General features: G+C 36.8%; 1 protein-coding gene across 1 annotated transcript in view; it reads left to right on the plus strand.

Annotated features, from left to right (window-relative positions):
• Window positions 1-14,619, plus strand: part of LOC111924164 (macrophage mannose receptor 1-like) — a 32,822-nt gene that overhangs the window by 8,145 nt on the left and 10,058 nt on the right. Inside the window, exons 8-22 of the mRNA XM_023920252.2 lie at window positions 626-739; window positions 1,617-1,732; window positions 2,637-2,785; window positions 3,219-3,418; window positions 4,716-4,843; window positions 6,117-6,204; window positions 6,717-6,861; window positions 9,159-9,194; window positions 9,293-9,456; window positions 9,946-10,013; window positions 10,804-10,904; window positions 11,231-11,370; window positions 12,494-12,608; window positions 13,269-13,450; window positions 14,099-14,201. Of these exons, the coding sequence (XP_023776020.2) occupies window positions 626-739; window positions 1,617-1,732; window positions 2,637-2,785; window positions 3,219-3,418; window positions 4,716-4,843; window positions 6,117-6,204; window positions 6,717-6,861; window positions 9,159-9,194; window positions 9,293-9,456; window positions 9,946-10,013; window positions 10,804-10,904; window positions 11,231-11,370; window positions 12,494-12,608; window positions 13,269-13,450; window positions 14,099-14,201 (1,849 nt within the window). The remainder of the gene's footprint in view (window positions 1-625; window positions 740-1,616; window positions 1,733-2,636; window positions 2,786-3,218; window positions 3,419-4,715; window positions 4,844-6,116; window positions 6,205-6,716; window positions 6,862-9,158; window positions 9,195-9,292; window positions 9,457-9,945; window positions 10,014-10,803; window positions 10,905-11,230; window positions 11,371-12,493; window positions 12,609-13,268; window positions 13,451-14,098; window positions 14,202-14,619) is intronic.

Consider the following 14,619-nt stretch of genomic DNA (forward strand, 5'->3'; position numbering starts at 1 on the left):
TTGATACATTTACCTGCATGTGCATTTTTTGTGTATGCAAATACAAAAAATGTCACGAATTTTGAAAGAAAAAAATTGAAAATGTTGGTATGAAATCCATGCTGTTATTGAGAGAACTTTTATGTCATAGAATAATGTTAATGTTTGCCATTGTTAGGCACCAAAAGAATTGACCCCAAACTAGATTTCATGGGGGGATTAGGAGAAAGCTCTACTTAAATAGGCTGTATTTTTTTTAAAGTAGTCAGTCACATTCAGATTCTTTGATGGATAAAATAGTTAGATTTACTGCAACACTATCAGATGTTCTATTTAATTCATCTTTTTTCCAGCAGTGTATTGAAATAATCCTTCTCAAAAAGCAGATCCCATCAGCCCCAGATGAGATGGATCTTTACAAACTCTTTCATTTAAAAGTTATGATAAGAAGTAATATTGAGACTTCAAAATGTTAATTTCCTTCTTTCACCTCAAAACAGCATTAAGTAGATCTTCAGCTAGTACTTACAGATGTGTCTAATATTTTTTAATAAATCTCCAGTTGGCCCTGTGAAGAAAGAAAAAACACTAACTGTGCTTATGTGTGCCCTTTGTTGACATTTGTTCTTTCTCCCTGCTATTCTAGGATGGATACTGGGCAACTGATGTTTGTTCTAAGAAACTTGGTTACATCTGTAAAAAGAGGCCTTCATCACAATCCTCTGAAAAAGAGACAATTGAGGACCCAGGCTGCCAGAAAGTAAATGCTCTCTCATAAATAATAATCTTCAAAGAAATGTACAGGAATTAATTTACTAGTTCTTGTTTCTTTTGGATACTGCCTTTGTATATTATAGAAAATCCACTGCTGGGGAAGAACCCTGGTCTCTTCCTGCAAGCAGTTTACTAAAATATGTGCATTTTTAATTTTTGTTCTGAAAATTTTCAAGGAAGTTGAGATTCATTACATGTACATGAATACTGCCCTGCCCTCCATTCCCAGATGAGCCAGCCTGTGATTCAGAAAACCATGGTGTCTGTATTGCACTGTAAGAGCAGGAAGAAGTGGGGTTGTGTTCCTGATATTCCTCCTTTCAGCTCTCCCTGAAAACAAGCCCTGTCTGGATTCCTCTTGGCTCAGAAAATCTCTTCACTCCTTGTACTTGGGAGTGACAGGGGAAGCCTTGTGCTTGTATGTGAATTCATTTCTGGTCTGCAATATTTTGCAATATTTCAATATTCATGTCTGATTGTGCAGCTCTGGAAAGCTGGAGCTGCAGGTCCCCCTGAATGAACCACAGGCTCTTTATGGACTCAGTTTGCATAATCCCAACCTTACAGAGCACTGGGAAGCCACAGCAGGTAGCACAGTCACAATTTTCTTTGAAAAGTCATGTATGCATAAAAGAGATGAAAACTAAGATCTGAATGTCATCCTTTAAACAAAAAGGCTTCCTGTAGGAGTGAACAGAATAAAAAAATTGATTTTATTTATTAACAGGTCAGCCCAGTCTCATTTTAGTTTTAAATTAAGCTGTAACAAATTGAGCATTGAATATTTATACACAAAAGAGTGGAGAAATTTTTACATTGAAGTCTCTTTCCATTACACATTAAAAATCTTATGTTTGTCACAGGGTTGGAAAAGATATGGTTTTCACTGTTACTTTGTGGGTTCTGCACTTTTGACATTCTCAGAAGCGAATAAGACATGTGAACAGAGCAAAGCTTATCTAGCTACAGTGGAAAGCAGGTGGGAAAATAACTTTTTATAAAATCAGTGCTTTTAATGTAGAAACTTGCAAAACTTTTCCATTTTTTGAACCCATCAAAGTGTTTTATCAGCACTTTTCAAAAAATTTTATTGTAGCAAGGCATGCAAAGACTATCCATGCAGGAAAAATAAACCCAAAACACACACCTCCATGTTGTAGGGCTATCTACTTAATCCATTATAGCAATTTTAAAATTTGGGGGCTTCTTGAGTTACACAGTTTCCTCTTTTAATTTTTAATTAAAGAAACTGCTGGTTTTGGTGGGGTTTTTGGTTTTCTTTTTCATGTGTTTGGGTTTGCTGGGATTATTTTCTGTTGGACAGTAAGTACAACAATTTTCATCTACTAATTGACAGCTGGTCTCTCATTATCACAGAAAGCTTTAATAAAAATATTTTCCTAAACTATCTTCTAAGCCAAATTCTGAACAAATGTAGGAAATTTTCCCCAGAACCTGCCTTCTGACACAGCCAGAATTTATCATCTCTAATCTGCCTACATCACTGTCAGGCTTCAGAGGCTTCATGGCCCCTGAGGAACATGACAGCCTTCAGAGGTGATGGATAGCAAAGCTGACAGCTTGGTCCTGTCTTGGTGGTCTGTTTGAGGCACCTCAAAGATTTGGAAAGACAGTGGAAAGAGTAGAATACAACTAGAAGCCCATGTGAACAGCAATTTGTGACTTCCAGATGCCTTCAGCTGTATGGAGAAAGTTGTCCCACATGAAATTCTTTTGACTGAGGTTTAAAGACTACCAGGGTTTTTCCTGAACTTCACTGACGAGCTGTTGTTTTGGGGTCATGTTAACACTCCTCTGATTGTGTCACTTAGATTAATATTATACACTAACAGGCTGTGAATGAACACTGTTTCCCACTGCAGAAATGAACAAACATTTCTGATTAGTCTGACGGGGCTGAGGTCTGAAAAATATTTTTGGATTGGTCTCTCTGGCCCAGAAGAAGGAGGGAGTTTCAGGTGGACCAATGGAGAAACTCCTCAGTTCACACACTGGAACACAGCAATGCCAGGTAAGCTGTGCATGGGCTCAACCCCTGCGACAGGAGTGCAGCTGCACTCAAACCTGTTGTGCTTGACATCACCCTTCTCAAAATTGAGTTACCAGGATATTGAGAACTCCACAGTACTTGTCAGGTCATTTGTTATGTAAAAATAATCAAGAGCTATTTTCCCTGTGATTTCCCTGGGGTGTCAAGATGAGGAAGTTTTGTTTTCTGAAGTTGCAAATCTCTGGTTTTGGTAAAGTTGTATTAGTGGGACTCATTGACCTATATGTGGCCTCTGACAGGTGGTATTAAAACTAGTTTTTAGCCAGGATATTTTTTAATCTGCATAATCTGCATCTTTCTTTTCCTAATTTTGAATGAATAAAAGTAAAGGTCTCATTCTTTAGGCAGCAATTAACGTTTTGGTTTTTACTACTTTCTTTTCCACATCACCAAGGGAAAGAGCGAGGCTGTGTTGTCATGGGAACTGGAATTGCAGCTGGATTATGGGATGTTGTTAGCTGTGAGAAGACATCAAATTATCTTTGCAAACAGTGGGCAGCAGGAGTGCCACCTCCTGCTCCTCCAGGACAGGTCCCTGTGGCCACGTGTGCCGAAGGCTGGGACAGAGCCTCCCAGGCAGACTCATGCCTCAAAGTAAGTGTGTGTCCACCCTCACTGGGAGCCTCAGCGTGGGGCAGACCAGGGGACAGTGCCCTGGTCACCAAGATGCTGGGGCATTTTTTGGGAATGATCTTCTCTTTGGTATTCAAGGCAAGAACGCACGGGGGGGGAAAAAAAATCCATCAAATGTAATGAAAGTCAGCAATGGAAAACGATGAGCACAAAGTGCTAGAACTATGCTTTATTTTATCTAAATGCCAGGTGAGAATCTCACCTAATTTATTTGCTTACAGGAGTTTGGAACTTCAGAAAAAACAGTTTTACATCTCAAGAGTTGGCAGTATCATTTGCAAAAGACAATGTTTCAATGTTTCTGAGAGAAACCATGCCCATGCCAACCTTTTCTCATACAGCATGTGGTACTTACAGCAATACTTTTGGATCTGGGTTTAGTTGGAGACTCTTCAGCAAGTAAAACTTTTGAGCATTCTCTTGATTTAGCTAAAAATGTCTTATACAGCTCTCTCTTTTGCAAAGGAAAAAAGGAAAAAAAAGACAATATAGATCAAGTAAATAAATATGCAGCCTTGTTTTTCCATGTCTCTATAAAAAGTCTGCTCTTACTTTCTTTCCTGAGACTCTCTGCCTGTTGGGAAACCAGAGCTGATTTTATTCCTGTATTTACAAGGATCCAAGCTTCCATGTCATATGTAATTATCATTGTATTGGTTCTGCCATTTACCAAATTTTTAATTGTCATTTCCATAAAATGTCAATCGTTTAGTCCTCTTAAACATATCCTTAGTCCAAGAATGTATGTTCTTCACGGCAGAAAGTGTGTTTTGTGCTTGTATGCTTGCACCTCAATACAAAAACCTCTTCCTCAGCTGGGGTCCACACCTGGGCAAACAGCTTTCTGCTGTTTGTCTTTTCTGCTCCAACTCACTGACCTACCCTTCCCTTTCCTTTTCTCAAAAATCGCCTGCTTTCTACTGCAAATGCCATGGTTCAGTTTTTCCATCTTTTTTTCAACCTTTCAGTGGACAAAATTCCAATTAAGTTACAGAGTAGTTTTCTCTCCTCAGCACATTCTGATACCTTTTGTTCTCCTCAGATGCCTCTACTAATTTTGCTTTATTTCAAAATAGATGATGCTATGAAAAAAAATTATTTACACTTCACATTCTTAATGTTTAATATTAGAGGCTTGGAGAGGTGTCATGTTGTCTCACTCAAGAGTAAAGGGGTGCCAAAATGATGTGATTTGAATTACATATATTCTGTAAGTTTACAAACTTACCAATTTATTTTTAATTTTTGTTCTCAATAGTTTTTTGTGAGAGAGGGAAACCAAAAGAAGTCTTGGTTTGAAGCTGAAGAATTCTGTAGAGAAATAGGTGGAAATCTGGTCACAATCAATACAAGAGAAGACCAAATTTTATTATGGCAATTAGCTTCGTGAGTACATGCATAAGGTTTATTTTTTATGTTCTTGCTATGTTAAATAGAAATTGCTTAAAACATATCAAGGGCAGAACAAGTGGGTGAGTAAAAACAACCAAATTTAAATTACATTGATACAGGATTTTCTTTGGGAAATAGCATCCTGTAACACTGTTTTTTGTTTTGGTTTTTTTTTTTTAAAAGAAGCTGAATATTTTGTAATTTTCATCACAAGTTTTAGCAAGGCTGTTTTCCAGATCTTATCAATTTCTAACATGTTAGTCCCTCTCCCTAAAGGGAGAAAATAAAATATTCAGCTCTAACAGGCATTTTGTAACTGTCTGCAATTCTTCTTTAACCAGATCATTCAAAAATCCCTGGAGTTACTGTGTAATGTAAAGCAAAATTCAAGGACTTAATGTGAAGCTTTTCTGAGTAAAAACTGAAGAATCCTGAAATCAAAGAGTAATTCATTTTAATTAACCTTTGATAGCATTGTAGATGCTATGTCTTTCTTATGATGTGTGATAACTGTGACATTATTTTCCCCTCAAATTAGACCAATATTCTGATTGTATTCCATAATGTTAAGGCATGCCAATGACACATAATATATAGCTCTTCAACCAAAACTGTTTCACACAGTGCAGGCTTGAGGTTTATTTTCTGGAACAGATTTAAAACTTTCCTAATGAGAAGTTTTTGTGACCTCACTCTTCGTACTTTTAAATATATTTCAGTATTGTGATCACCTGAATGTGATTTTATTTGTCTGTTAAGTTTCTTTGCTTTAGAGTATAAAATATTTGTGGAAGGAAATCTTTGTGTTAGGCAGTGACTGAAATAGTAATTTTATTTGCTACGTAGGCACAACAAGATAAATCACATTAAATATTAACTAAAGACATAGGAAGTGCTAAAAAGCAAATGAAAACAGTTGAAAATCAATCCTCACTATTTTTATTAGTTAAATAGGCATCTATTTATGCTTTAGTTTTGCAAAAGCCTCTGTCTTTGAGCTCATACTACAACCAAGAGCTGTGCTGCATCCACAAGGATGGAAGCCTGAGCTGGCTCTGGGCCACATCATTTTAACTTATTTTTAAATGAGAAGTCTTAGCCCAACACTGAGACTATCAACTCTCTAACAGAGTGCAGGGAGTGAGCTTGGCCTTGGGCCACAGCTCCCGATTCAGGTGTGACAGAAAGCAGGATATTTCTGTGCTTTTCAGGATTTATATTCTGGTCTTTCTATGCTTATAAATCTATATTGTATGAATTATTCTAGGGATAAAGGACTGAACACTCAGGCTTTCTGGATCGGTTTGTTTCTCTTAAATCCTGATGAAGGTTTTGCCTGGATTGATGGCTCCCCTGTGAGTATTTATTGCTGGATATTAATTGACATTCTGTCTTTTAGAAAATACATACTTTAGAATATATATTGAATAGCTGCAGGGAACTGTCTTAACACAGCATTGCTTGTGTTTCATCCCTGGCACCACTTTATATCCCACCTTCCACAGTCTGTGACTTTATACCTTCACAGCCTCCCAAAATGGGCACTGCTCTATGGCAGTACAGGGAAGTCCAGTTGCCAACTTTCACAAAACAAGATAAATGTGACTCCCTATGCCCCTCAGTATTTCTCTTATCAAACACGTGGTTTTCTACACCATGTAGTCTCTGCTCCTTCTTCAGGGAGTGGTGGGGAAAGTAACCTGACCAGCACAACCTTCACAGCCATCTCAGGTCTGCTTGAACTCCTATTGATCCCGTAAGAAAGGTACTTGAGATGATGAGATACTGAATTAGTGTCACCATGGCAATCTCAATTACTCCTGTTCAGCTCGGAGCACACAGTAATTGATATGTATTTCCAACACAGGTAATTTATGAGAATTGGGAGGAAAATGAACCCAACAACTATGAAGAACTTGAACATTGTGTTATGTTCAATAGATCACCCAAAATGCACTGGAATGACTTGCGCTGCGAACATTTACTTAATTGGATTTGTGAAACAAAAAAAGGTATTATTACCTTCCCATTTATATGGAGCAATAAACCCCAGCTTAAAAAGCAAATTTTATGGATTTAAACAAATCAAAAGGAAGAAAGACACTGGGAATTGTACATTTTACAACCAGCTGCAGTGAAGGCAACACATAAAGCATGTGGAATGAATTGAAATATTTCTCTTGTCCTTGGATGTAGGAAGTTAGAGTGTCCCTATTACTTCACCTCTAGTTTTATGTCTTCCTGCCATGGATTGAATAAACTTGGGAAGCAAAGGTACTTATCCTTTCTCCTATTATCTATTCTACCTATTTATATCTGCTACCTATTTTACCCCAGATAGCTGTAGATGCAGGATGCTAGAGCTCTCTCTACAAAAGTGGAAAAAGCTTTGCCTCCCACTGTGAAACAACTAATGGCAAACGAGAGAGGGATCAGTTGCTATAGGAACCAGCAACTCTGAAAACCCAATCTGATCAAAAGTGGAGTTACTGGTGTAACCGTGATGGAGTCCTGCATCCACCAACTTTGCCTGGAATGCAGGGCCCCAGTATTAAAACTCCCACACCTGGTGCCAGGCTCACAAAATGGACCTGACAGATGTTGGGTACCCACCAGCAGGAGAGGAAATGGGGTCTGTCTGGGATGAAGAGCTCAAGTGACAGCTGATAATGAAAGAACTTGTTTTGCTTACTCAGTCCTACTTCTACATCCCCACTTCCTGGTTGTAAACTGAATGTTTGTACTAATCTCCATGGAGAAAGAGATTTTTAAAACCTTCTCAAAATGAAAAGAAAGTTGGATGCACACAGGGAAGTACTAGGAGGCACAATAGGAAGGGGAAGGGATAAGCAGTTACATAAAAACACTGAGTGAATCTAATATTTGATGACTCTGCCAACAAAACCCTTGAAGGTTGAATAAGGCACCATGGTAACACTGAAAAATTGCTTAACCAAAAAGGAAGAATCACTGTTCCCTTTTGGTAAATTAGTCACACAAATGCACCATCCAAGCTCTGATTTCTGCATACCAGCTCAAAGCAGCACATCCTGTGCAGCCCTTTCTGGCACACTGAGTATGCTGCTGTGTATGGACGGGTCTCTCTGCTCTTGGTGAGATTACACAGGAGGAGCTCAGAAACCATGACACAACGACTCTGATCAGTTTAATTTGATCCTAGATCCTTTCAAAAGCAAGAAAAAAATTGAGAAATTGATCTTGTAATAGTGAATCGAGATTATGTCAATCTTGTAATTGTGAATGGAGATCAACATGAGAGAAGGCATGTCAAATGTGAATTCCTTCATGTTCACTTAAGACACATATTTACAAAACATATTCCAGCTTTACAAAAACAATGAATGCTACAGTTAAGATTAAACAATAAAATAAAAATGACCAGACATATGTAAATTAATAACGAGGACATTGAAATAATTTTAGTTCTATTGTTCACTAAATACTTAAGAAAATGTTTAAATGACCCCCAAATAAATTTACTTGATTTTACTTTTCTCTCATTTCTATAATACTGTGTTTCTCTCCATCGAACCACAGTGGAAATGGAGAAAGCTAAGAGAATTAGTAGTCCAGAAGAACAAAATAGCAGGCATTCATATGAAAGCAGAGCTTCTAAAGAGAGGTTATAGCTGGCTCTGGCAATAGCAACAGCTAATTTGCTTCCTCCTGGTTGAACCTGCAATCAGAAATCTGAGTTTGATATCCATTAGCTCTCCAGGGATCTTAAAAACATTGTTCTGGTAAAAGCCAAGTCATCAGGAAAGGAAGAATCCATTGACACACTGGAAGTTACACCTGACATTAGCAATAAACTAGCATTAAATTTTCAGTACCTGTGGATACTACCTACCTACAGTAGTAGTACCTACTACTATGTAGGTAAACTTTAGAATTTACTAGATTGGGTTATGTTGTTTGGCTCTAGTCCCAAGTATACAAAAAAAATAATTAATCACAGAGTGTCAAGTGAAAATGTTAAAATATATTTTCCGAGTAATGTTTGTTTAATCTATCACAAATTTACTGTGAATCCTGGATTTTTCAATACAGTGCTTTTGGATATACATTACTGTAAATGCATTAGCTAATTCATAGCTTGCTTGGTGGGTTTGGGTTTTTTCCCTCTATTTTACGAAGCATGTAAAGCTACAGAAAGGAAATCTATGAAACTCTGGGATTTTTGTTTTGTTTTATTTTGTTTTTGTGCTTTTGGGGATTTTTTTCTTTGGTTTTTTTTTGTTTTTTTTTTTAATTTGGGATGTTGCTTATGACATCTTCTATTTTACAGGTACATTGATAAAGCCTGAAGCAAACTACAAACTTGGTAGGTTTTTTTTCCTCTTTCACAAAGATTACTATATAGTTTTCAGACCTTGTATTGACCGGATAGGAAAATATTATATATGATTCTTTATCTTTCAGACTATCAACTCACCAGTGATGGATGGATTATATATGAAAATAAGCAGTACTATTTCAGCAAAGAGCATGTGCACATGGAAGAAGCACGGAGAATTTGTCGTAAGAACTTCGCAGATCTTGTTGTCATTGAGAAAGAAAGCAAAAGACGATTTCTCTGGCAATATGTAAGCAGAAAGCCTATTAAATACAGCTGACTATTGAAGCAGAGCAAGTGATAAAATACAAGGAACATACTAAATATTTAGCAAGACTGGAGTCCTGAGCTTGTTCTATATTACTTATTTATAGAGCAATAGGTATGTTCAGGACATGTTAAAAATTACTATTGTTTTTGATAGCTAGAGGAAAATGGCATGCAAATATTAAAGGTGCAATAAAGGATAGTTCAGGCCCAGGTAAATTATCTTTTCTAATACATGTAGTGTTTAGGACAGTGAAAATTGCTTTCCTGTCCAGTGGGTTCCTCACTCCAGGATGTTCCACATATCTGTTTCCTGCTTGAAACCTGAGTCTGAAGCTACAACCTACCTATTTTTATATGAGGCTCAAATTCCAGGAAAAGAAAGGAAAAAAAATCACAGGAATGGCTTTCAGATTTTTGCTTGACATTGAGGAATAGTTTAGTGCTTAACTATTAATTACTTTTATTTTAGATGTACACAAAAAACAGAGGAAAATCATATTTCATTGGTTTAGTTGTCAGCTTTGATCGGAGATTCAGGTGAGTAAAGGAAAATTGTTAATGGACAGCAAATGATGTTAATTTCATCTCACTCACAGAGCATTTCTGTGTGTTTTCATTTTATAAGTTGAAAACTGTTGTGCAATTGACTTCTGGATAGTGTTCAGGAGATGTCTCAGATCCAAAGTGTTACATTCTTCTGTATTGAAGCAGAGAGATGCATTTGCCTTCTGAATTTGGGAGAACAAACCAAATAAAAAATCATGGCTATGACAGCTCATTTAATACCTTACTCTGCGAGAACACAACCCTGCATATGTATTGAGGAGAAGCAGCTAATTTTAAGATGTTATTTACCTGATCCACTTTTGACATTAACCTATGGGTGAGATTTACCCTGACCAGATCTCCAATGGCTACAGAGAAAGCCCAGGAGGTTTTGGTAAAACATATATATATAAGGGTTAAATCAAATTAATCCCAAGTGGTTCAAGTTATGTGAGCTGGAAGCAAGAAGCATGAGCAGCATCGAGTCCAACAACTTTCTGAGATTTCTGGCAGAAAGTTTGTTTTAACAATAGGTTTGTGGAAGACTTTCAGGAGGGAGGACAAGCCTTCTGGGATGTGAAGAATGTCCATAGATTGCCTCCAATGTGGTAGTACTGAACAGATGAGAAGCAGCAGTAGTGCTGTGGCTATATCCTCTCCAGGATATGTGGAGCCTTTGCCCTCTGGTCACTGCTAATACCTTGCTTAGCCCTCTGCCCAAACAGATTTTGTGACTGATTGCTGAGATGTCTGGCAGCCACTGTCCCCTTGTTTCTTCCAGATGGCTGGATGACACCCCAGTGAATTACGTTGCCTGGGCTCCCAATGAACCCAATTTTGCAAATAATGATGAAAATTGTGTGATAATGTCAAACGATTTTGGTAAGTAAAATAGCAATAATAAATATTTGTGTAAAATTTAGGATCAAAATCCAAAATGTTTGGTACATACTTAAATTGGAGGTTACCCCACAGAGATGTAGTTCTACAATACTGACATTTCTTTCGTAACACACTCAAGTTTGAAATTGTGCCATGTCTTTTAGGAAAGAAACATATTGCAGAGGAAGGAGGAGTGTATTTGAGTAAAAGTCTTTCATTTGTGCTTTATGAATGCCATCTGAATCTGACTGCTGTAGTGGTTGTATAAGAGTTTTTCTGTATTCTGTAGTCTTTACAACGATTATCTGTATTCCTTTTCTTTACAGGCTTTTGGAAAGACATAAGTTGTGCTTTGAAAAATGCCTTTATCTGTGAAAGGCACAATTCAACTTACTCAGGATTTGCTCCTACTGTACTTCCACTTCTGGGAGGATGTCCTGAAACTTGGCTTTTGTTTAACAATAAGGTACAGTAATAAATCTCAGCCATATTTATCAGATTTGTTCTAGGTGAAGAAAACAACTATCCCTTTTATCTCATTAAATAAATTCTCTCTCTTTAAACACCATTTTACTAAGAGCTGTGCTAGTTAGCAGTGCAGTGAATTTTCAGGTTGGCAAATTTGTAGCTAAATATATATTAAAAAAGAGTTATTTGAACATTTGACATTATAATTTTTGTAATGTCTGTATGCCTTTAGCCATAGTTACTTTTCTAGTTTCTAGATACTTCTGCTTAGTTTAGGCATACTTGCTGCATGGAAATCCTGATTCACTATCCCTATCTGTAAGTGTAACTCTCTTTTTCTGAGTTACAGAGATGAAAAAATGAAAGGTCACACTTTTCATAAGTAATTGGCCATCACAGCAACTCATCTTAAGCTGAGTAACACAAACAGCAATAAATGTCAAATCAAATATAAAAGAAAAGCAAGCATTGCTTTCTGCTATGTTAAGCAAAAAAACCTGGACATATGAACTTTTAAAACACTCCAACAAACAAACAGCAGAGGAAAAACCACAAATCAGTTCCACAATGAAATCAATAGGAAAAGTTTTCATGCATTCAAAGGGCATGAAGAGGAAGGAGCCATGTCTTCTGTCCCTCAGAAAATACACAAAAAATATGTTTTTTTTGTATTCAGGGAAAACAACATTCAGAAGGGCACTTCTTCCTGATGCTGTTCCAGTCACAAGAGTTCTCACATGAGCTGAGGTTTTAGCACTCCATCTGTGGTATATCATTGAAAAAACTTGACCTGAGAGATTATTACCTGCTTCAAATTATGTTCACTATCAGGAAATAGTTCCTGTCCCTCAAAAATTCTACTTTTTTCATTAATTTAATTCTTCAAAAGCTTTTGGCAGTTGTCTGCTTTTTCCCAGCAGTGACCCCACACAATTGTTAGTACTGTGTACTTATCACTGGGATTGGCTGGGTCTCCTTGATGGCTGATAGTATTTGTGTTTTAGCAGATCCCCCATCTGCAGCTCTTTGCATGCAGGGACTAGCACAGAATTAATCCATATCAATAGTTTTAATAGTCTTTGACACCTGGAAGTCTGTCTAATCCTTTACTCTCTTCACAGTGTTACAAAATATTTGGATCCAGCGAAGAAGATAAACTAACTTGGCACTCAGCAAGAAGTGTTTGTAGAGAATTAGGGGGAAATTTGGCCTCCATACACAACAGTCAAGTGCAAGGTATGACATCTGAGCCTTGCAGCACTATCTATGAAGCCACATATTTCACCATCCAGTGATGAGCCTGAACCTACCTCCAGACCTAAATAGCATAACCTGTGAAGGAACACCTGGAGGTGTTTGATCCAGAGGGAAGACTGGAGTGAGATATTGTGACACTTCCCAAGTTTTGTCAAATGTCTTATATGGAAAGAATAGAATAATCTGTTCCCCATGGTCTTGGAAGATGTGATATATTGTAAAAGTTTATTGTCATGAAATGCTTATAGATATTCAAGTTAGACATTAAACAGACATCGATCAGAAATTACATATCTGAAGTTGGTGCTACCTTGGGAAAGACAGTCCTTTTGGAGCCACTTCTGGCCCTGATTTCTATAATATTTCCAAGCAGCCTAAAAAATTTCTATCAAAAAATGTTTTCCTTTTTTTCTCCTTTTTTTTTTTCCCCTGAAATCAAACTGCTTCAGTTTGATTACCCGTTGTAATTTTTTTCTTTTATCATTAACTCATAGCCTAACAAGTCAGAGGTTGGTATTTCCAGTATATTTAGAAGGTATTTGGTTGTTTTTTAATTTGTAATTTGATTTATATGGAATTTGAAGAAAGGAAATTCCCCAGGTAATTTTTATTTTATTTTTTTTACCTGTTTCTTATCAGCTTTCCTCACCTTCCACCTAAAGGATGTTGCCAACGAAACATGGATTGGGCTGAATGACATAAACAGTGAGGGTAAATATCTTTGGACAGATGGAAGCATTTTTGACTATTCAAACTGGGCCCGAGGATTCCCATTCAGAGATATAGTCCAAGTGGTTGACTGGAAATATGTTACAATACAGGTAAACAGAAATAAAGCAGAAAATGCAAAACACAAATGACATATTCAATATTTGAGTCACCAGCCTGATTTCTGTCTCAGCTAAGATCTGATCTTTAATAGCTTAAAGCAGAAGGGAACTGAAATTTCAATGATTGAATTTTTAGAGCTGTACTCAGAAATTAATAGGCCTGTTTAGAATCCAGGCTTACTATCATTCCTTTGTCAAAGTCTAGAAGTGCAGAAAAGTAAACTTTACTGCTAGGATTAATTATACTTCTTATAATTATTATATTTTACTGAAAATATCCAGTGTTACTAGTTGTGATTTTTATTCTGGTTTATTGTTTTTCCTTGTATGATGTGAATTCAAATGAAACTTTGAAAAATTCAGTACAGATTACCATTAACTCCATAGTAAAAATAATTTAAATACTTTCCAAGGAATTTTAATAATCTGACAAAAATTCTTGCAGCAATCTGCCAATAAAAGCACATTTGTTTAAGATATATAATATGATGCATTTAATTTACAACAAGTGATACATGAAAAGAGCCAGAAAATTAGAAAGGAAAGCTATTAACTTTTTCTCCTTATACCTATTTCTACTATTTTACTGGAAATTTTGCACTTTATCAGCAACAATTCTATTTTTTATTTTTTCCCTAGACCGATTGTATTTCGATGACAAAAAGATCTGTAGATAATGCAGGATTATGGGAAAACACTGACTGCCAGCATAAAAAAAGCTATATTTGCCAGATGGACAGCGGTAAGTTTGACTTGTCTCTTTGCTTGTCATTTATTTCTTGTTGCAAAACATGTACTGAACCTTACGACTCAGAGAAGCCAACCCTGCCTTCCCCGCAGACATCCACACTTAGACCAGGTGCCTGGCACACAGATATTTTGAAGACAGGATTCACTTTCTTAATCATAAGAAAAATGCCCAAACCAGGTTTCCAGAAGGTCTATGCCTTTAAAATGCCTGTTTTCTCTACTAACATCTAACTATCTACAAAATTGTAGTCATCTGTCCTTTACCCAGTTATCAGAGATACAGGGTCCTGAATGCATGTATTTTGCAAATACAATACAAAAAGATAAATCCCTCAGTGACCTCCAGCTGGGGGTTAGCCAAGGCCAATTAAACTGATAGGTTTTCTCATCAGTCTCTAGCAAGACTCAGA

The sequence above is a fragment of the Cyanistes caeruleus genome, chromosome 1, assembly GCF_971803275.1.
Source record: "Cyanistes caeruleus chromosome 1, bCyaCae1.hap1.1, whole genome shotgun sequence".
Classification (NCBI taxonomy): Eukaryota; Metazoa; Chordata; class Aves; order Passeriformes; family Paridae; genus Cyanistes; species Cyanistes caeruleus.